This window comes from Leucopleurus acutus (genome assembly GCF_964270905.1).
Source record: "Leucopleurus acutus genome assembly, chromosome: 19".
In the NCBI taxonomy this organism is placed as follows: Eukaryota; Metazoa; Chordata; class Mammalia; order Artiodactyla; family Delphinidae; genus Leucopleurus; species Leucopleurus acutus.
In genome coordinates, this window is record NC_139161.1 from 22,013,518 (window position 1) to 22,037,322 (window position 23,805).

The 23,805-nt window shown below is 38.5% G+C and overlaps 1 protein-coding gene across 2 annotated transcripts in view; it reads left to right on the plus strand.

Moving 5' to 3' along the window:
* Nucleotides 1-23,805, plus strand: part of NPEPPS (aminopeptidase puromycin sensitive) — a gene marked incomplete at its 3' end in the record, with an annotated part of 97,504 nt that overhangs the window by 33,438 nt on the left and 40,261 nt on the right. For both annotated transcript variants that reach the window (XM_082861341.1, XM_082861342.1), the window contains one exon: nucleotides 22,715-22,792. In XM_082861341.1, the coding sequence (XP_082717467.1) occupies nucleotides 22,715-22,792 (78 nt within the window). The remainder of the gene's footprint in view (nucleotides 1-22,714; nucleotides 22,793-23,805) is intronic.

Sequence of the window (23,805 nt, forward strand, 5' to 3'; positions counted from 1 at the left end):
ATTCTTTTTGTGTTTGAAGAATACCCTTTGTAATGTTTAATGTAGGTCTGTTGATGGCAAAGTCTGTTTTTGTTTCTTTGAGCATATTTTTGCTTTACCTTATTTTTTTACCTTCGTTTGGAATCCCTACGTTGTTTTTTTAAATAAATTTATTTATTTATTTATTTATTTATTTATTTATATTTGGCTGAGTTGGGTCTTTGTTGCTGCACGCGGGCTTTCTCTAGTTGCGGTGAGTGGGAGCTACTCTTCATTGCGGTGCGCGGGCTTCTCATTGCGGTGGCTTCCCTTGTTGCGGAGCACGGGCTCTAGGTGCATAGGCTTCAGTAGTTGTGGCATGCAGGCTCTAGAGCGCAGGCTCAGTAGTTGTAGCACACAGGCTTAGTTGCTCCGCAGCATGTGGGATCTTCCCAGGCCAGGGCTCGAACCCGTGTCCCCTGCACTGGCAGGCGGATTCTTAACCACTGCACCACCAGGGAAGCCCTCCTACCTTGTTTTAATTGTAGTTGATTTACAGTATTAGTTTTAGGGGTACAGCATAGCAATTCAGCATTTTTACAGATAATACTCCATTTCAAGTTATTACAAAATAATGGCTCTATTTCTTTGTGCTATGCAAGATATCCTTGTTGCTTATCTACTTTATACATGGTAGTTTGTATTTCTTAATTCCATACCCCTGTCTTGCCCCTCACCCCTTCTCTCTGTCCATTGGCAATCACTAGTTCTTTATAACTGAGTTTTGTTACATAAATTCATTTGTTTTATTTATTTTTATTTTTATTTTTAAAATAAATTTATTTATTTTTTGGCCGCATTGGGTCTTCGTTGTTGCACGTGGGCTTTCTCTAATTGAGGTGAGTGGGGGCTACTCTTTGTTGCGGTGTGTGGGCTTCTCATTGCGGTGGTTTCTCTTGTTGCAGAGCACTGGCTCTAGGCGCACGGGCTTCAGTAGTTGTGGCACGTGGGCTCAGTAGTTGTGGCTCGCAGGCTCTAGAGCGCAGGCTCAGTAGTTGTGGCACATGAGCTTAGTTGCTCCGCGCCACGTGGGTTCTTCCCGGACCAGGGCTTGAACTCGTGTGCCCTGCATTGGCAGGTGGATTCTTAACCACTGAGCCACCAGGGAAGCCCTGTTTTATTTTTTAGAATTCCAAGTATAAGTGATAATGTACAGTATTTGTCTTTCTCTGACTCATCACATATTGCAAATGGAAGGGTTTTATTCTTTTTTATGGCTAAGTTTCTGTTGTATATAAATTACATCTTTCATTCATCTGTTGATGGACACTTGGGTTGCTCCCATATCTTGGCTATTGTAAATAATGCTGCTGTGAACATTGGGGTACATGTATCTTTTCAAACTAGTGTTTTCATTGTTTTTTTTTTTGATACATAACCCAGGAGTGGAATTGCTGGATCATATGGTAGTTCTATTTTTGTTTTTTTAAGGAGCCTCCATACTGTTTTCCATAGTGACTGCACCAATTTACATTCCCACCAACCGTGTACAAGGGTTCCCTTTTCTCTGCATCTTTGCCAGCATTTATTATTTGTAGACTTTTTGATGATAGCCATTCTGACAGGTGTGAGGTGATATCTCGTTGTTTTGATTTGTATTTCTCTAATAACTAGCAATTTGGGACATCTTTTCATGTGCTTGTTAGCCACCTGTATGTCTTTTTTGGAAAAATGTCTATTCTGGCTTTCTTCCCGTTTTTTGATTGGGTTATTTGTTCTTTTGATATTGAGTTGTAAGAGCTATTTATATATTTTGAATATTAATCCCTTGTTGCTCATGTCATTTGAAAATGTTTTCTCCCATTCCAAAGGTTGTCTTTTCATTTTATCGATGGTTTCCTTTGCTGTGCAAAAGCTTTTAAGTTTAATTAGGTCCCATTTGTTTATGTTTGCTTTTATTTCTTTTGCTTTGTGAGACAGACCCCCAAAAATATTGTTGTGATGTCAAAGAGTGTTCTGCCCATGTTCTTTTCTAGGAGTTTTACGGTTTTAAGTCTTACATTTAAGTCTTTAATCCATTTTGAGTTTATTTTTGTATATGGTTTAAGGAAATATTCTAATCTCATTGTTTTACATGTAGCTGTCCCATTTTCCTGGCACCACTTACTGAAGAGACTGTCTTTTCTCCATTGTATATTCTTTTTTTTTTTTTTTTTTTTTTTTTGCGGCACGCGGGCCTCTCACTGTCGTTGCGGAGCACAGGCTCAGTGGCCATGGCCCACGGGCCCAGCCGCTCCGCGGCATGTGGGATCTTCCCGGACTGGGGCACGAACCCGTGTCCCCTGCATCGGCAGGCGGACTCCCAACCACTGCGCCACCAGGGAAGCCCCATTGTATATTCTTTAAAAAAAAAAAAAATATATATATATATATATATATTTATTTATTTATTTATGGCTGTGCCAGGTCTTAGTTGCAGCATGCAGGATCTTTTAGTTGCAGCGTGTGGACTTCTTGGTTGCAGCATGCAGGCTTCTTAGTTGTGACATGCATGCGGGATCTTGTTCCCTGACCAGGGATTGAACCTGGGTGCCCTGTATTGGGAGTGTGGAGTCTTATGCACTGGACCACCTGGGAAGCCTCTCCATTGTATATCCTTGCCTCCTTTGTCATACATTAATTGACCATAGGTGCCTGGGTTATAAAGTTTATTTTCGAGGATTATTTTTTGCTGGCTGTAAAACTCTAGATTGCAATTATTTTCTTCCAGTACATTCACTCTTTTATTCAAGCTGTCCTCTTTCTTCCATTGTTGATCTTAAGAAGTCACCTCTCAGGCTGTTATTTCTTTAAAAATAGCCCTCCTCCAAACCTCCCTACCCCAGATGCTCATAGTCTTTGTTTTTCTGAAGTTTAACTATACTGTATGCACTTGGATTCCTTTTTATGTAGCCTGCTTGGGATTTGAAGGGCTTGGTGAATCTATGGCTTAATATCTTAAATTGGTTTTAGAATGGTCTTGGTCATTATCTCTTCAGATACTGCTTCTGCTCCATTCTGTCCTCTCATCTGCGCTCTTGGGATTCCAGTTAAATATGTTTGTTCTCCTAACAGATCCTCCATCTTTCTTATCCTTTCCCGTATTTTTTATTCTTTTGTTATTATGTGCCTTGTTTGGATCTTTTATTCTGGTTTATCTTCCAACTCATAAATTCTTTCCTCAGCTGTATCTAATCAGCTTTTTTAAAAAAAATAAATTTATTTATTTATGGCTGCATTGGTCTTTGTTGCTGCAACCACAGGCTTTGTCTAGTTGTGGCTAGTGGAGGCTACTCTTTGTTGCGGTGTGTGGGCATCTCATTGCGGTGGCTTCTCTTGTTGTGGAGCATGGGCTGTAGGCATGCAGGCTTCAGTAGTTGTGGCACGTGGGCTCAGTAGTTGTGGCACTAAGGATCAATAGTTGTGACTTGAAGGCTCTGGAGTGCAGGCTCAGTAGTTGTGGCGCATGGGCTTAGTTGCTCCATGGCATGTGGGATCTTCCCGGATGGGCTCGATCTCATGTCCCCTGCATTGGCAGGTGGATTCTTAACCATTTTGCTACCAGGGAAGTCCCTAGTCTGCTTTTAAGGTTGTCCATTGAAGGTGTTTTTCTTTGTGTTTTGTTTCAGTTTTTGTCATTGTATATTTTTGTTCCATAATTTATTTTTCCAAGTGTACAGGTTGTTTTTGTGGGTTTTTTTGGCGGGGGTAGCTTGTCATTCTCTGCCAGATTTTTCAAGCTTGGGCTTTTATCTTCTTGAACATAGTAAGAAAGTATATAAATATATCTGCTAATACCTGGGGACTCCTGTTTTATCATCCATTGTTTTAACTGTTTTCATTTAATTTGTCTTGTCCTCTGATGTGCCAGGGTTTATTTGATTATTGTATGTTAAATTAGGAAAATTATATGGTCAAAATAACATGATATTTTCTTTGTCTAGGGAAGATTTTTGTTTACTTCGTCTGGGGGTCACTAGTACTAGTCATAATCTTTTTCCAACATTAGGGCTTCAGATTTTCTGAAGTCTTATTGCATTCCATGTGTGGACTAGTTTTCTTCTTAGTCACCTTTACTATGAGGTTATCACCTTTTGAGGTTCAGGTCCAAAGGAGGAACTGGTTTGCCAAGACCCCTCCCCACCAGTCTTGATGGACCCTGAATTCCAACTTTTGTCCCAAGGGCCTACTAGACTCAGCCTCTAATGCATGTCTACCAAATCAACAAATGACTCTAGAACAACAGTGGCCTGGCATGGGATAGCTTCCTACTTTTGTAATCCTATTTCTTTTTCATCTTGACTTCCTTATCTGGTTGCTTTTTGATGCTTTTAAGAAGAGATTTTTCCCCCATCTAACTTTTTTAGTTTTGAGGGAGTTGGGTAAGTGAAAGGGAGAATTTGTTTACATTGTATACTACACCGTTACTTGAAATAAAGTTTCTAATTGTTTTATAGGTGAAGAAACTGAGATCCAAACAGGTTAAGTAATACTGTAAGACCACATAATCAGCGGCAGAACCAGGTCTACAATCTATGTCTTTGTGTTACTCTAGTACTTGTACTAATGATAAGTCATTTTAACTAAATATACAACAGTCATTTAGTTAAAATAGGTGTACTCTAGAAGGGATTTCTTCGTTCTCTTGGGCCTGATTTGTATTTGGTATATGTCTAATTCTCTTTAGAATTTTTAGATAGCCTAATGGGGTAGGATCATTACTATATTATATAACTCCATTTCAAAATATGGAACTGTGAATATAGTTACTGCTTGATCTGTAACTGTGCAATACACCAGAATGGTTTCTAAAACCACAGAAACAATATGGTAGGTAGGTTGCCAGAAAACAAAATAAAACCTCATCACATGTTTAATCTAGTACTGAACTATACAGGCGTATGTGGGCTATATAGAATTAGTGGGCTAGGTTTCCTGTTACTTACATACAGCAGTGGCTTGGAGGAAATGACATTCTGAGTTCCAAATAGACAATATATAAAGGAACTTTTAAAGTACAGTTGAACTGGAGCTTCTAATGTTGAGATTTTTAGAAGATTTTACATTTGAATCTCAATATAATATGAGAGCAGAATCCATTAGAGGCCTGTTTATATGACATAAGCAATGACAACTTTGGCTGACTTTCTGTATGTTTTTTCTATTTCAGTCTTAAAAAATGTGGCCTCCTGAGTGTACCACCTTATAGTTCTCTCTTTGTACTTCCTTTTCTGTGGTTAAATTTCACCATGTTTAAACATAAAGAGGGAGAAAAGTGTATCATGGCTCAACTAATGATTACCTTTCAATCCAAGATTATTATGCTCAAATATTTTATTTTATTTTTTTATTAATGAATCTATTTTTGGCTGTGCTGGTCTTCGTTTCTGTGTGAGGGCTTTCTCTAGTTGCGGCAAGCGGGGGCCACTCTTCATGGCGGTGCGCGGGCCTCTCACTATTGCGGCCTCTCTTGTTGCGGAGCACAAGCTCCAGACGCACAGGCTCAGTAGTTGTGGCTCATGGGCCCAGTTGCTGTGCGGCATGTGGGATCTTCCCAGACCAGGGCTCGAACCCGTGTCCCCTGCATTAGCAGGCAGATTCTCAACCACTGCACCACCAGGGAAGCCCTCAAATATTTTTAAAATAAATTTATTTATATATTTATTTTTGGCTGCATTGGGTCTTTGTTGCTGCATGCAGGCTTTCTCTAGTTATAGCGAGCGGGGGCTACTCTTCATTGTGGTGTGGGAGCTTCTCATTGTGGTGGCTTCTCCTGTTGCGGAGCACGGACTCTAGGTGTGTCGGCTTCAGTAGTTGTGGCACGTGGGCTCAGTAGTTGTGGTTCATGGGCTCTAGGGCGCAGGCTCAGTAGTTGTGGCACATGGGCTTAGTTTCTCCGTGGCATGTGAGATCTTCCCAGACCAGGGCTCAAACCCATGTCCCCTGCATTGGCAGACGGATTCTTAACCACTGCACCACCAGGGAAGTCCCAATCATGCTCAAATATTAATATAAGAAGGCTTTTTTGATGCAGCGAGAGGGAGAATTGTGTGTATATGTGTATATAGAGGGCTAACATTAAAATGTTAAATGAAGTGAGGAAGAAGAGGTGTTGTTCTAAACTTAAAACTTATTGCTTCTTCCAATAAAAATTAATTTAAAAAATCTGATTGCTTCTGCTAAATTTTACTGTTGAAATAACAACTTTAGTTAATTGTAAACTTCCTTCTTGATATAAATGTAGCATCTTCTGAAAAACTGTTCTGTACTTTGCTTATCTTGGAGCTTGTTATAAATCAGTACATAAAGAGCTTCCGGGGCTTCCCTGGTGGCACAGTCGTTAAGAATCTGCCTGCCAATGCAGGGGACATGGGTTCGATCCCTGGTCCAGGAAGATCCCACATGTGGCAGAACAACTAAGCCCGTATGCCACAGCTACTGAGCCTGTGCTCTGGAGTCTGCGAGCTACAACTACTGAAGCCCATGCACCGCAACTACTGAGCTCACGCACCGCAACTGCTGAACTCGCACATCACAACTACTGAAGTCCACGCGCTCTAGGGGCCTGCGTGCCGCAACTACTGAGCCTGCGTGGTGCAACTACTGAAGCCTCCGTGCCTGGAGCCCGTGCCCCGCAACAAGAGAAGCCACAGCAGTGAGAAGCCGGTGCATCGCAACGAAGAGTAGCCCCTGCTCGCCGCAACTAGAGAAAGCCTGTGCGCAGCAATGAACATGCAACGCAGCCAAAAAAAAAGTAGCATATTAAAAAAAAAAGAGCTTCCTCCTTTTTATGATTTTTTTAAATTTTTATATATTTATTTATTTATGTATTTATTTTTGGCTGTGTTGGGTCTTCATTGCTGCGCACAGGCTTTCTCTAGTTGCGGCGAGCAGGGGCTACTCTTTGTTGCGATGCACAGGCTTCTCACTGCGGTGGCTTCTCGTTGCAGAGCACAGGCTCTAGGCATGCAGGCTTCAGTAGTTGTGGCACGTGGGCTCAGTAGTTGTGGCTCACGGGCTCTAGAGCGCAGGCTCAGTAGCTGTGGCGCACGGGCTTATTGCTCCGCAGCATGTGGGATCTTCTCGGACCAGGGATCGAACCTGTGTCCCCTGCACTGGCAGGCAGATTCTTAACCACTGTGCTGCCAGGGAAGTCCCCTTTTTATAATTAAATGGAAAGAATTTATCATAAATCATTAAGAATCTATGCTGCAATGAATAGTATTGTACATATCTCACATCATTTATCTAGGATAAATTCCTGAAGTGGAATTGCTGGGTCAGAAGGTATTTATATTTGTGATTTTGATTGATATACTCAAATTGCACTTTATAGAAATTGTATCAACACCTACCAGCTTGCTAGTCAGACACCCTGCTCAGCAGCATATCTATATCTCAAATTTTTTGATCTTTGTTAATCTGATGGTAAAAAATGATTATTTTGCACTGCCTTTACTTTGCATTTCTTTATATTGTAAAATTTAAATCTTTCATATATTTAAAAAGCCATTTGTATTTCACTTTTCTGTAATCTGTTCAAGTCATTGTCCATTTTACTTGGGTGCTGCCCTTTTTTACTGATTTAACTTTTTCCATAATATGGGTTGTAGTATTTTTTCCCTGATTTGTTATATGTCTTTTGATTTTTGCTTATGGTTATTTTTATAATGCCAAGGTGTTTTGTATTAATGTATTTGTTTCTTTTATAACTTCTAGATCTTAAGACATTTAGTTATTAAAACTTTTAAAAATGTTAATTGAAGTAGAGTTGATTTGTAATCTTATGTTAGCTTCAGATGTACAGTATAATGATTCCGTATTTTTCAGATTATACTCCATTAAAAGTCATTACAAGATAATGGCTATAATTCCCTGTGCTATACAATATATCCTTGTTGCTGATCTATTTTATACATAGTAGTTTGTATCTGTTAGTCTCATACCCCTGTCTTGCCCCTCCTACCTCTGTCTCCCCTTTGGTAATCACTAGTTTTCTATATCTGTGAGTCTGTTTCTGTTTTGCATATACGTTCATTTGTATTATTTTTTAGATTCCATATATAAGTGATTATCATACAGTATTTGTCTTTCTCTGCCTGTCATATTTCACTAAGCATAATATTCTCTAGGTCCATCCACATTGCTGCAAATGGCAGAATTTCATTCCTTTTTATGGCTAATTTTCCATTGTGTGTGTGTGTGTGTGTGTGTGTGTGTGTGTGTGTGTGTGTGTGTGTGTGTGTATCAAACCCATGTCCCCTGCAGTGGAAGCATGGAGTCTTAACCAGTGGATCGCCAGGGAAGTCCCTGTAGCACATCTTTATTTGTTTGTCTCTTGGTGGGCACTTGGGCTGCTTCCGTGTCTTGGCTGTTGTAAATAGTGCTACTGTGAACATTGGGGTGCATGTATCTTTTTGAATGAGTGTTATTGCTTTTTCTGTATTCATACCCAGGAGTGGGATTGCTGGGTCGTATGGTAGTTCCATTTTTAGTTTTTTGAGGAACCTCCATACTGTTCCCCATAGTGGCTGCACCAATTTACATTCCCACCAACAGTGTACAAGAGCTCCCTTTTCTCCACATCCTTGCCAACATATATTATTTGTAGACCTTTTGGTGATAGCCATTCTGACATAGGTGTGAGGTGATAATCTCATTGTTGTTTTGATTTGCATTTCTCTAATAATTAGTGGTGTTGAGCATCTTTTCATGTGCTTAAGACATATTTAGAAAGGCTTTTGCCAGCCAGAGATTATTTTTTTAAATCACTATTTTAGTAGTTCCTGTTATTTAAATCTTTGTTCCATCTGGAATTTTCCTAATAGGTATAAGGTATGAATGCAACTTAGATTTTTGCTTCAACACCATTTATGGAATAATCCATCTTTTTCCCCACATCCAGTTGCCACCTTTATCATATACTAAATTATATATGTATTTGATTCTTCTTCTTACTCTTCGAATATGCTCTGTATTCGAGTTTAGTTCCATACTTATTATAGTTACTGTAACTTTGTAATATGTTCTAATGTCTGGTAGAGCAAGCCCTCTCGTTACACTTTATTTTTCTGAATTCATTTAGTTCCTCTTTTTTATTTTTGCATATGGACATTGGAATCAGATTGCATAATTATAAAATGAAAAAAATCCTGTTGGTATTTTTATTGGGATCATATGATATGTAACTTAAGAGAATTAACAATATTTAAGATATATCCCCAACTAAGAATATTATTTACCTTTACATTGTTTGTCTTCTGTGTCTTTAAGTAGTGTTAAAATTTTCTTCGTAAAGATTTTATATATTTCTTATTAAATATATTCCTAGGTGTTTTATACTTTTTGTTGCTATTATGAATGGGGTCTTATCTTCCATTATATCTCCTAGTTATGAGATATACGAGGTTCTTGATCCCTCTATATTAATTTTGTATCATGCTACCTTACTAAATTTTCTTTTTATTTCTAATAGTTTCTCAGTTGACTCTTTTAGATTTTCCTGACATATAGTCTTATCACTTGCAAGCATTGAACTTTTATCTATACCAATTTTATTAAGAGTTTCTATCAAGAGTGGCTACTGAACTTTTATTCTGTTTTCAGCATCTATGGAGTAAATTATATTCGTCTTTTAAATCTGTTTTACTGAATTGGTTTAGTTGTGTTTAAAACACTATAAGAAATGTTTTGGCGTTAAGGTAGATGGTATCCATCTGTTTTTAGTATGACCCCCCTCCTTAAAAATTATAAACTTTTTACTGTGAAAATTATCATTACCTCAGAAAAATGCATGTAACAGTTTTACAGCTTAGTACTATAACCCTAAGAACCTCTCACATGCCCCCTTCTTTTTTTTTTTTTGTGGTATGCGGGCCTCCCACCGCCGTGGCCTCTCTCGCTGCGGAGCACAGGCTCCGGACGCGCAGGCTCCGGATGCGCAGGCTCCGTGGCCATGGCTCACGGGCCCAGCCGCTCCGCGGCACGCGGGATCCTCCCGGACCGGGGCACGAACCCGTGTCCCCCGCATCGGCAGGCGGACTCTCAACCACTGCGCCACCAGGGAAGCCCTCATATGCCCCCTTCTGATCACATCCTCTCCTTCCCCAAAGAGACTACCTTACTTTGACTTTTGAGGTAGGAATTTTCTTTTTCTTTTTAAAAATATTTATTTATTTGGTTGTTCCAGGTCTTACTTGCAGCACGTGGGCTCCTTAGTTGCGGCAGGGGGCTCCTTAGTTGTGGCACAGGGCTCCTTAGTTGTGGCATGCGAACTCTTAGTTGTGGCATGCATGTGGGATCTAGTTCTCTGACCAGGAATCAAACCTGCGCCCCTGCATTGGGAGTGCAGAGTCTTATCTGCTGCGCCACCAGGGAAGTCCTCAATAATTTTCTTAATTTGCTTTATAGTGTGACGATGTAAGTGTGCATCCCTGAGCAATATAGCTTAATTTACCCTTTTTTTTTTGTATTTTATATAAATGGAATCACAGTAAATACTGTGTGGTTGCTTTCACTCAGTATTAAGTTTTAAAGATTTATCCATGTCATTTTGTGTAGCTGCAGTGCCCTGTATTCCATTATAGGAATATACTGAATGTATTTATCCATTCTCCCACTGGTGGACATTGATGAACATCTGGATTGTTTCAGTTTGGGGCTACTGTGCACAGTGCTGCTATGTACTTAATGTTCAGGCTGGTGCACATAAGCACACTTTTCCATAAAATATATGCCTAGGAGTGGTCTTGCTAGGTTATAGGGTATGCATATCTTTAGGTTATAGCAGTTACACTACTTCCAGGAGTGGGTACCATCTTTTCTTGTCCTCATTAACACTTGATATTTTCAGACTTCTTGCTGTTAGCTAACTTGGTGGGTATCTGATGGAGGTTTTAATTTTTATTTCCTGATTTTAATGAGGTTGGTTACCTTTTATATGTATATTGGACATATTTATTTCCTCTATTGTGATGTATCTGTTAAAAGTTTTTTGTACATTTTTCTACTGGGTTCTGTGTCTTTTTCTTAGAATTTAAAGGAATTCTTTTTATGTTCTGGATATAAGTTCTCTGCCCCTTGTGTGTTACAAATATCTTCTGCATTTTCACTTTCTTAACGGTGCCTCTTTTGTTTTTTTTACAAGTTACCTTGTTTTTGTTTGTTTTTATTTATTTTTGGCTGTGTTGGGTCTTCATTGCTACACTCGGGCTTTCTCAAGTTGCGTTGAGTAGGGGCTACACTTCGTTGCAGTGTGTGGGCTTCTCATTGTGGTAGCTTCTCTTGTTGCAGAGCACGGGCTCTAGGTGCGCGGGCAGCACGTGGGCTCTAGAGCACAGGTTCAGTAGTTGTGGCACACAGGCTTAGTTGCTCCGTGGCATTTGGGATCTTACCAGACCAGGGCTCGAACCCGTGTCCCCTGCATTGGCAGGCGGATTCTTAACCACTGCACCACCAGGGAAGTCCCTGACCTAGATTTTTTTTAATAAGGAGAGCAGGAGTTACCTCATAATTACTCATTGTGTTATTCATTGATAACACAAATTGGCTTTAACGGCAACAGTAGGTTCCCTTATAGCGGTGTAGGTGTTTACTAAATAAAAGGCATTGTATCCCTCTTGAGGCCTATTATGGCAGAAGAGAGAACCAGAATTAACATATTAAGTGACAAAGTGGGAAAGGCCAGCTGAGAGGGGGGAAATTACAATGAAGTAAAGCAGATTCACGAAGGGGCCTGAGGATCCTGGTATTCTTTGTGGAAGTAAGCAGGGTAATTTAAAGGAAAGGTATTGGACCAGATAGGATACCTGCACAAATATTGAACAAACTCTTTGTTCTAGAAGAACTCATGTGAGAGAGGTTCTCAGATTTTGTCAGAGACTAAGTGGTACAGTGATTAAGAGTGTCTGCCTTCTTTTGGTTATAGTTAGAGAGTTTTGCACTGGCTGATTGTACAAAGAAGATGAGCCACTTCACCTTTTGTGTTTTCTAAAGATGAATATGGTTTTTGAATTATGGTTGGCCAAAGTCCTAAAGACCTAGGCAAGAGTGCCTCCTTGTCAATAAGCCACACTTGGAAAACCCAGAATGAGAACACATATTCATTAGATTTTTTTGATAAATGGGCTTCCTATAAAAATTTGACCAGGATCTCAAAAGGAATATCTTTAAAAAGATTTTTTTAAACAATTAATTTTTTTTTCATAGTTAATATGTACACATGATGCCAAGTTCAAAAGATATGCAGTACTAAGTAAGCCTGCTAAGTAAGGCCTCTCCAGCCTTCCAGCTCTCCTGCCTGGAGACAAAGTTGTCAGGTTTGTATGTATCCTTCTTCAGATTGTTCTATGCATTTACAGACATATATGTGTATATACGTTCATGTGTGTGTGTCTGTATATCTACAGATATCTAAGAATATATGGATATGTGTGTGTCTATATTTCTATATATACATATGTAATGTGTGTGTGCTCATAAATGATAGCATCCTGTGTTCTGAAATTTTTTTTACTTAAGTCAAAATTATATCCTAATTGGTTTTTAAAAAGTGACATTTAAAATCCAATTTATAGGTCTATCTTGTTATGAACTTTGTAGGTATATATTGTCATGAGTAAACTTTTATAGTCAAAGTGAATATTGTTAGTAGTTTTGAGTATAAGATTTTTCTTGTTACAGTTTTATACATGCTATGGTTATATTCAAATTTTGCTTCTGTTTATTTGATTACTAAAATACATACTTAACACATGCATGCTTATTCCCAAATAGGTATGTTTATATCCATAGATTTGAAAATGCCAATTACATTTAATTTTTTTCTGAAATGTAGCACTCCATGATAAGTAATTTGTCATAACCAGACACTATGCTAAGCACTTTGCATAGAGTATATTATATAATCTTCAAATAACTAAGGAGTAGGTAATGATTTTAATTTTACAAGTATGACAATGAAGGCTCAGAGAGTTGAATAACCATATATGCCTGATTATAAGATTCCTACTCTCCCATTTAAAATATTTTTTAAAAAGCTTTTTAATCAAGGTTAAGTTTGATTAAGTTTAATTTTATTGTTTATACATGATGTAGGAAAGTGTCTACTTATAATGCTCAGTTTACATGTATACATTTTAAATTATAAATATGTTAATATAAACTGTTATTGATACATTAGTATTAAATTAATATGAACATTAATTTAGAAATATTACCTTTTCTTCTCTACTTCAATGAAGTATATTTATTCAGACTTTTCATATGTATTTTGGTATTAATGGCTTTCCACACTTTGAACAATCTAATTGTTCCAGAGCAAATATTATCTTCTAAGGTATTTGAGATAGATCCCTTTTTGAATCACTGTATTATGTTTTAATTGGAAAATTTCTCTCTAGCCATAAATCCCCATGCATATAACATTAGTAAAGGTTTTTTTTTTTAATATTTATTTATTTATTTGGTTGCACTGGCTCTTAGTTGTGGCAGGCAGTCTCCTTACTTGTGGCATGCATGTTGGGATCTAGTTCCCTGACCAGGGATCAAACCCAGGCCCCCAGCATTGGGAGCGTGGAGTCTTATCCACCTGCGCCAACTTATTCCCTGCACCACCAGGGAAGTCCCAGGGTTTTTTTATTAATGTATTTTGTATGGATGGTATTGATGATCTCTATGATATAATCACTTAGTCTGTTGCTTTTTAAAGTGATCTATTTGTGCTGCTAATATTTACTAAACCTACTATGTTCCAGAAACCATTCTAGCATTGGAGGTAGAATTGTGGACAAAACCAAGAATCAACATTCCAGATACATATATTCAATCTGGAAAGAAAGACAGTAACAAATATGTGGTGTAAAGTAGTGATAAGTACTCAGAAATCACATAAGAGGATATAGAGTGAAGATTGTTGTTTAAGGTGATAGAACAGATTTCTAAAGAAGTGATTTGAGCAGAGACCTGAATGACATAAAATGTGTAGGTAACTGGATAAAGAATTTTCCATGAAGTTGCAGAAACTCTGAGGTTGGAGAATGCTTACAGTCTTTGAGGAACAACAGTGAGGCACTAGCAGCAAAATATGAGTTCTAGTCATTGCTCTGTATCTTCAGTGACATTTTGTTATGTTTCATGTGTACAACATTATATTTCTACTTCTGTATACCATACAGTGTGCTCACCACCAAAAATTTCATTTCTGTTCATCACTATACAGTTGATCTCCTTTACCCATTTTGCCCTCTCCTGGGCACCCTCCACCCCCAGTAACCACTACTGTGTTCTCTGTATCTGCATGTTTGTTTTTGTTTGATTTAGTTTGTTCATTTATTTTGCTTTTTTAAAATTAATTTTGTTTTATATTCCACATATCAGTAATATCATATGGTATTTGTCTTTCTCTATCTGACTTATTTTACTTAGCATAATAACCTCAAGGTTCATCCGTGTTGTGGCAGATGGCAAGATTTCATCTTTTTATGGCTGAGTAATATTCCATTGTGTATATATCCCACATCTTTATCCATTTATCTGTTGATGGGTGCTTAGGTTGTTTCCATATCTTGGCTATTGTAAATGACGTTGTGATGAACATAGGGGTGCATATATCTTTTTGAATTAGTGTTTTCTTATTCTTTGGATAAATACCCAGAAGTGGGATAGCTGGATCATATGGTAATTCTATCCATTCATTCATTCATTCATTCATTCATTCATTTATGGCTGTGTTGGGTCTTCATTGCTGCACACGGGCTTTCTCTAGTTGTGGTGAGTGGGGGCTACTCTGTGTTGCGGTGCGTGGGCTTCTCATTGCAGTGGCTTCTCTTGTTGCAGAGCTCAGTAGTTGTGGCACTCGGGCTCAGTAGTTGTGGCACACAGGCTCAGTTGCTCTGCGGCATGTGGGATCTTCCCAGACCAGGGCTCAAACCCGTGTCCCCTGCATTGGCAGATGGATTCTTAAACCACTGCGCCACCAGGGGGAAGTCCCGGTAATTCTATTCTTAAATTTTTGAGGAATCTCCATACTGTCTTCCATAGTGGCTACACCAGTTTACGTTCCCACCAACAGTTTATGAGAGTTCCCTTTTCCCCAGATCCTTGCCAACACTTGTTATTTCTTGTCTTTTTGATAATAGCCAGTCTAACAGGCATGAGGGGATATCTCATTGTGGTTTTGATTTGCATTTCCCTAAAAATTAGTGATGTTGAACATCTTTTCATGTGCCTGTTGGCCATTTATATGTCTTCTTTGGAAAAAATGTCTATTTAGCTCCTCTGTCCATTTTAAAATCAGGGTTTTTTTGGTTGTTGGTTGTATGTGTTGTTTATATATTTTGGAGATTAACCCCTTTTCAAATACATCATTTGCAAATATCTTCTCCCATTTGGTAGGTTGTCTTTTTGTTTTATTGATGGTTTCCTTTGCTGTGCAGAAGCCTTTTAGTTTGATGTAATCCCATTTGTTTATTTTTGCTTTTGTTTCCCTTGCCAGAGGAAGCATATCTAGAAAGACATTGTATTGGTAAGACCAATGTGGAAGATTCTGCCCGTGTTTGGCCTCTCCCATTGCGGAGCACAGGCTCCAGACGTGCAGGCTCAAAGGCCATGGCTCACGGGCCCAGCCGCTCCGCGGCATGTGGGATCTTCCCGGACCGGGGCACGAACCCGTGTCCCCTGCATTGGCAGGAGGACTCTCAACCACTGCGCCACCAGGGAAGCCCTGGGGTTGTCTGTCTTTTTATTGAGTTGTAGAAGTTTTTATGTGTATTCTGGATACAAGTGTTTTGCATATATACAAAGTAAAATATTTTCTCCTGGTCTGTGGTTTGCCTGTGCATTTCCTTAATAGTGTCTTTTGATAATTACAAGTTAAAAAAATTTTTTTTACATATATGTATTCTTTTCCATTATGGTTTATCACAGGATATTGAATATAGTTCCCTGTGCCGTACAGTATGATATTAACGAAATTTGATCTATCAGTTTTTTTATTTTATGGTGAGTGCTTTTTTTGGTCCTCTCCAAGAAATAATTGCCCATCTTAAGCAGACTTAGCTTTTCATTCTGAATATTTGGGACTCTGTTAGAGGCTTAGATCTCAATGATTACTCTAGCTGCTGTGTGAAGACAAGATTATAAGGCAGCAAAAGTGGACCAGTTAACAATTTATTGACCGGGGACATATTAATACGTCTTTTGTTAGCCGATACAATTAACATCACCGTGAGACATTGTTAGAGCTTAAAATTGATCAAGGGTTCATTATACAACTTATGATTGTCGTTATCATTCACATTTTGCTCCATTAGGTTTTTGTTCCACCTTGTGTATATTATAAATGCAAGTTTATTACTGTAAAGTTTTCAAAAATGATGCATTGTGAAATTTTGAGTGAAGAATATTTCAGTGAATTTTGTCCAGATACTTTCACTGATTGTCTGAGCGACGTATATACTAGTGTTTCAGAAGATGATAGTTCTTCAGAACATAGTTCTGATTCAGACGAATGTGAATATTAGACCAACAAAAAGACAAAACACCTTAGTGATTGATTCTGATATGGAAAGTGAAAATGAAACCCATGATGCTGGAGAATGATCCTTTTCTTCGGCAGAAGAGTGGGTTGAAGACAACATTTCACAAAAATTAGAAGACTTTACAGGTGTGTCAGGTGTAACTTTTTTTTTAAATAAATAAATTTACTTATTTATTTATATTTTGGGCTGCGTTGGGTCTTTGTTGCTGTGTGCGGGCTTTCTCTGGTTGCAGCGAGCGGGGGCTACTGTTCGTTGCTGTGTGCGGGCTTCTCATTGCAGTGGCTTCTCTTGTTGCGGAGCATGGGCTATAGGCATGCAGTCTTCAGTAGTTGTGGCATGTGGGCTCAGTAGTTACACGAGCTTTAGAGCGCAGGCTCAGTAGTTGTGGCACACGGGCTTAGTTGCTCTGCGGCATGTGGGACCTTCCCGGGCCAGGGCTTGAACTCGTGTCCCCTGCATTGGCATACGGATTCTTAACCACTGCGCCACCAGGAAAGCCCAGGTTTAACTATTGAATGTAATAACCCGCAAAATGTTAGTGAAATAACAAATTTTGGTAACGACTTTTTTGAGTTGGTCACGTCTCAAACAAACTTGTATCATCAGCAGAATGAAAAATCATATAAAAAGTATGATGAGGCTTTAAAATGTTCTGATGTAACCAATAGTGACATGAAAAGTTTCTTGGATTAATAACTTTGATGGGACAAATAAGAAAGTCACACTGGAAAGAACATTGGTCGACTGATACCTTACTTGAAACACCTATCTTTCCAAAGATTATGACGAGAAGAAGGTTCCAACAAATAATGACATTTCTTCACTTTAATGATAACTCAGGAACTCCACTTCCTACAGACAGAATTTCAAAAGTTAAACCTCTTTTGGTTTATTTTCTACCAAAAATGTTTAATAAGTTTTAAAAATATTTATCTATTTATTTATTTATTTATCTATTATCTATCTATTTATGCGGGCTGCGCCGGGTCTTAGTTGCGGCATGCAAACTCTCGGTTGCAGCATGCATGCGGGATTTAGTTCCCCGACCAGGGATCGAACCTGGGCCCCCTGGATTTGGAGCATAGAGTCTTACCCAGTGGACCACCAAGGAAATCCCTCTACCAAAATTTCAATCAATCTATATAACCAGGCAAGAGCTGTCACTTGTGGAGGCAGTGATAAAGTAGAGAGGATGACTCAGATTCAAAACCTGTAACCCCAGAAAACTTACAAAATATGGAATTTTGGTCAGGATGGTTGGTGAAAGTGAAACTGGATATATGTGCAACCTTGAGATTTACATGGATGAAGGAAAGAAACTATAAGAAACAATATTATCGGTCCTACAACGTTATCTTGGTTCGTGGCACCATATTTACCAAGACAGTTATTACAACAGTGTGTCCACATCTGAAATATTGTTGAAAATAAAACCAGAGTTTGTGGGACTATAAGAGAGAATCGTGATCTACCAAACCAATTAAAGGAGAAATCTAAATATCTGCAGAGGGGAGAAATGACATTCTTACGGAAGGGAGAAGTGACTCTTCTTATATGGAAAGACAAGAGACTGGTCCCCATGGTGACAACTATTCATGACGCATCCATAGCCTCTCCATAGCATGGATCCATAACATCTACAGGAAGGAAGACAGGACTGGCCATCAGATAACTAAGCCCACTTACATACTAGAGCAGCTGTCCCCAACCTTTTTAGCACCAGGGACTGGTTTTGTGGAAGACAGTTTTTCCACGGATGGCGGGGGGATGGTTTGGGTGGTAATGCGAGCGATGGGGAGCGGCAGATGAAGCTTTGCTTGCTCTCCTGCCGCTCACCTACTGCTCTGCGGCCCAGTTCTTGACAGGCCACGGACCACTAGCGGTCCGTGGCCTGGGGGTTGGGGACCCCTGTATTAGAGTATAATAAATATATGAAAGGAGTTGATCAGTCTGATCAATATCTGGCAAACTTCAGTATCTTCCAGAAAACTTGAAAATGGTGTAAGAAAGTAAGTTTCTATTTGAGTAATTGAGGTTTATTCAGTGCATTTAAAATTTTACTGTAACCTTAATGCATAGAATAAAATGACTTACAAGCAATTTTTCTTAGCAGTAGCTAGAGAATGGGTAACTGGACATTCTGGTAAGTGTAGTGGTAGTCCCGAACCTGGTCCTTCTTGTGGCGTTTCGCAAAGATCCACCTTGTCGACTCTCAGGTAAAATAAAAGAATATATGGTAGAGGAAATAATATACACAGGACTAAAAAAAAAAATGCTACCAGAAAGCGTAGAGTCTGCTCTTAGGGGAAAGCGTAGTGAAACACGGTATATTTGTGATAGATGTTCTGTTCCCCTGCACAGAGGTGCCTGCTGTACTGCATATCACACTCTCACAAAATATTAGAATGCTTTAGTAAGACATGTACAAAGTTTCAAATAAGTACATTACGTGCAAAAAAAGTTGTTGGTATTTACTCAAACTTGGGTGTTTCAATATTCCCTTATGTAACAAATTGCCGGCCACAGTTTCTGCAAAAATCCCCTGGTCAGCAATGTTAAGAGGCTATTGTAGTGGTCGAAGAGAGAAAATAATGGTACTCTGGACTGGGCTGTAGTGGTGGAGACACTGAAAAGTTTGGGATTAAGGGTGTTGAATTTGCTTGTTGGATGTATGATATAAGAGACAGACAGACATGGAGGGGAGGCAGTTAGGATCATTTCGTATTTTTGACTTGAGCCACTGGATAAATGGTGGTGCCATATGCAAAATATACAAAACTACAACTGACTGAGGTTATTTCAAACTCTAATGTACATTTGCCAAGTAGTATGTTGTCCAATATAAAGTAATTGGAAGAGTATCCCATAATACAATAGACATTTAAAGAATTCAAATATATGGCTACTCCCTTTTTACTAAGAGAATTTTGGCGGAAATTTTACTCCTTTTTTGGTACACGTGTATAGTTGATATGTACATTTGGAAGCATATTTTGTAGAATGTAACCTAACAATACAGTGCTTGATTATTTCAATTTAAAAACTGCTATTCTTTTGTTTTTCTAGCTTCATTTCTTACCATTTTGAAGCTTTTTTGTGCATCTATAAAAACAAGTTAGCTTTAGTAAACTTTTATGGAGATGGTCTTTGATCATAGTACCTCAGAGGTATCATAATGCTACTTCATATGTTAGTTAGAAAGGTACATTCTTAAGCCTTGAAGTGCTTCTTAGCTTCCCTTTAGGCAAAGTAAGATTCTATTCTTGGGGATCAAGTTAGAGCAAATCTCAGATTTTTGCCAGCAAAAGTCATTGTTTCAGTAGAGATTTCATTAATATTGTATATATATACCAAGTCTTGAGTTTCTGTTCAAATTTAGGAGCTAGCTTATGATAGCAGAAAGAATTTTGGCAACAGGAATAGGAAGGGAACTGAGTTCTAGTCCAACTCTGTGACCTTAGGTGAATCATTAACTTTATATGCCTCATTTTCTTCATCTGTAAAATGAGGAATAATTGATTAAAGTTCTTTTAAAAACTGAAGTTATAGTTTCTTATTGGTTTTGTAAAGATTTTGGCTTTATAAAGACATGTTTGAACCATCGTATTAGAAACATTGGAGGGATTTCCCTTGTGGTCCAGTGGGTAAGACTCCATGCTCTCAGTGCAGGGGACCCGGGTTCGATCCCTTGTCAGGGAACTAGATCCCGCATGCATGCCACAACTAAGAGTCTGCATGCTGCAACTAAAAGTTTGCATGCTGCAACTAAGAAGTCCACATGCCACAACTAAGAATCTGCATGCCGCAACTAAGAATTCCGTACGCGGCAACTAAGATCCCACACGCCTTAACTAAAAGATCCTGCATGCCGCAACTAAGACCCAGCGCAACCTAAATAAATAAATAAATAAATAATTTTTTATAAAAGAAACATTGGAAATTTAATCTTTGGCTGACTCATTTGAAAAAAAAAGTGAATTGTGGGCATCTTGCTTGGTTCATAGAATGTTACTAAATTTGAATCACTGTTACCCATATCAAGCTTAAGCCTGTGACTGGTAAGGCTACCTCTCTTTTAATAATAGCTTATTGAGATATAATTCACACACCACACAGTTCAATTCAGTGGTTTTTAATATATTCACAGAGTTGTGCAATCATCGTCAGAATCAATTAGAGCATTTTCTTCCCCTTTTTTTTAAAAAAAATTTATTTATTTATTTGGCTGCGTCGGGTCTTAATTGCGGCATGTGGGCTCTTTGTTGCGGCATGCGAGCTTCTCTCTAGTTGCGGCACGGGGGCTTCTCTCTAGCTGTGGTGTGCAGGCTCCAGAGTGCATGTGCTCTGTAGTTGTGGCGCGTGGGCTCTGTATTTTGCGGCATGCAGGCTCTCTAGTTGAGGTGCACTGGCTCAGCGGTTGCAGTGCGCGGGCTTAGTTGCCCCGCGGCATGTGGGATCTTAGTTCCCGACCAGGGATTGAACCTGCGTCCCTGCATTGGAAGGTGGATTCTCAACCACTGGACCACCAGGGTAGTCCCTTAGAACATTTTCATCATCGCAAAAAGAAAGTACCCATGAGCAGTCACTTCCCATTTCTGCATGACCTTCCAGCCCTAGGCAACGGCTAGTCTACTTTCTGTCTCTATGGATTTGCCTAATCTGGACATTTCATATAAACATGTGGCCTTTTGTGTCTGGTTTCTTTCACTCAGCATAATATTTTCAAGGCATATCCATTTTGTAGCATATATCAGCGCTTCGTTTCTTTTTGTTGTAGCATAATATTCCATTGTATATTACGTTTTTTCTGTCCATCAATTGTTGGACATTTGGGTTGTTCCTACTTTTTGGCTACTAAGATCTCATTTGTGTATAAATTTTTGTATGGACATATGTATTCATTTCTCTTGGATACATACCTAAGAGTGGGATTTCTGGGTTATATGGTAACTCTGTATTTAATCTTTTGAGGAACTGCCAGACTGTTTCCCATAGCATTTGTTTTTGTTTGTTTTTTTGGCTGCACAGGGTCTTTGTCGCTGCACGTGGGCTTTCTCTAGTTGCAGCGAGTGGGGACTACTCTTCATTGCAGTGTGCGGACTTCTCCTTGCGGCGGCTTTTGTTGTGGCTCACGGGCTTAGTTGCTCCGTGGCACGTGGGATCTTCCCGGACCAGGGATCAAACCCCGTGTCCCCTGCATTGACAGGTGGATTCTTAACCACTGTGCCACCAGGGAAGTCCATCCCATAGCATTTGGAAACATTTTTACATTCCTATCAGCAATGTATGAGGGTTCCAAATTCTCTACATCCTCCCTTAAACCTTATTATTGTCTATCTTTTTGGTTATAGTCATCCTAGTGGGTGTTAAGTGGTATCTCATTGTGGGGATTTTTTTTTTTTTCCCATTGTGGTTTTGATTTGCATTTCCCTGATGGTTAAAGATGTTGAACATCTTTTCAAGTGCTTATTAAGGCTGCCTCTTTAGGCAGTTTTTCTTTTGGAATGGGGATATGATGTGGTTGGGAGTTGATCTACTTAGCTCTTTTCCTAAAGTGTCAACTAAGCATTCTGAAGTATCAGTTAAATAAGCAGACTCTTCTCACTCCTGGTAGGGAATAAATCAAAGTCTAAATTTAATCCACACACCTGTTTTCACCTTCTTTATTTCTGTAAAATGTAACAAAGAATTTCACTGGAAATATGATTTATATCTTGTTGGAATTGTTACCTATGTTTGGGTGGGGGACAGAACTTTTACTGATGTATCTTTAACACTGAAATCTTAGCAATCTGCTCAGTATTTCAAATGTTCATGAGTAAGACTGCAACGTGTAAAGCAGTATCATAGTCACACAAAGATGAGAATGAAGCGTGTCTGGGAATCTGGTAGAAAACCTTTTCATATTTATAGCAGCCCTATTTCCCTTATATCATAAAAGTTTTGTGAATTAATATAGGATGTGTAATTGTTTCTAAGGAGCATATTTAACTTAGGTTACATAGCCTAAAATAGGTTACTTTGAAATGATACTCTTGTTAATAGGAACTTAATTTATTAAATTAAGAATATTTAGTTTTAGTAGAGATTTTGCTCTTGAAAATGTTAATTGCTGCCATCTGGATTTGATCTTACCAGTCCAGTCAGATTTGTGAAGTAATTTTCTTTTTCCATTCCAGAAATACATGCTACAGGATTTAACTATCAGAATGAAGATGAAAAAGTCACCTTGTCTTTTCCTAGTACTCTCCAACCAGGTAGGAGAAATGGCTTTTGTAAAATCCTGTTATGAATAGTGACATCTTCTTCCAGAAAAATTTATCATATGCCCTTTTTTTTTTTTAACTCATTGTTTTAAGGAGATTAAGTATTAAGACAGAGCTTTAGACAGAGTCAGGTGCACTTCAACTTTTGGGCCACCAAAAAAAATTAAAAAACATAGAACATAATGCATTGTTTTCACCTTTTCGGTTTTTAAAAAATATATCTACCTAGCTCCATCTTCTACTAATTGAATCCAAATCTCTGAGATGAATGTCCCACAGATGATTCTGAGATACAACCAGAGATTAGGGAGCTATTATGCTAGTGAGGGCATGGATGAAAAGATTCGTTGGTATGTTACTATATGTGCTATATAAAAGCACAAAGAAACTAGATGTTCTGAGCTTAATATAATGGAAGAAATCATATACAAATCAATTGGTAAAGCACTAAGACTTCGAGTAGTGAGCAAATGAAAAGCCACAGATAATTTGTATGCAAGAAAATGCAAATAAATAATAAACATGTGAAAAGATATTTGCCCTCCTAGTAATGAGCAATATTAAAACAACAGCTACTGATATGTCAGTTTTTGCCTGTCATATAAGCTGAAGTAAAAAAACGATTCTCAATGATGTGACTGCCTCATATTACTGGTAAGAATGTAAATCCATGTAATTTATTTGGAAAGTGGTCTGGCAGTATGTATTAAGAGCCTAAACATGTTCATGTCTTTGACCCAGCAATTCTGGTAATAGGAATATATCCTAAAGAAAAATCATAAATACAGGAGACACTTTATGCCTAGAAATGTCTATTGAGACGTTACCTAAGGTAGTAAAAAATTAGAATTAATACATTTGTCCAACACTAAGGGAATAATTAAGCTAATTATGACATACATGTATGGTGGAATATATATAGCAATTAAAAGTGAGGTTTGTGAATTCTTAACACTCTAAAGTACTTATTATAATGTAAAATTGAAAAGCAGAATACAAAATTA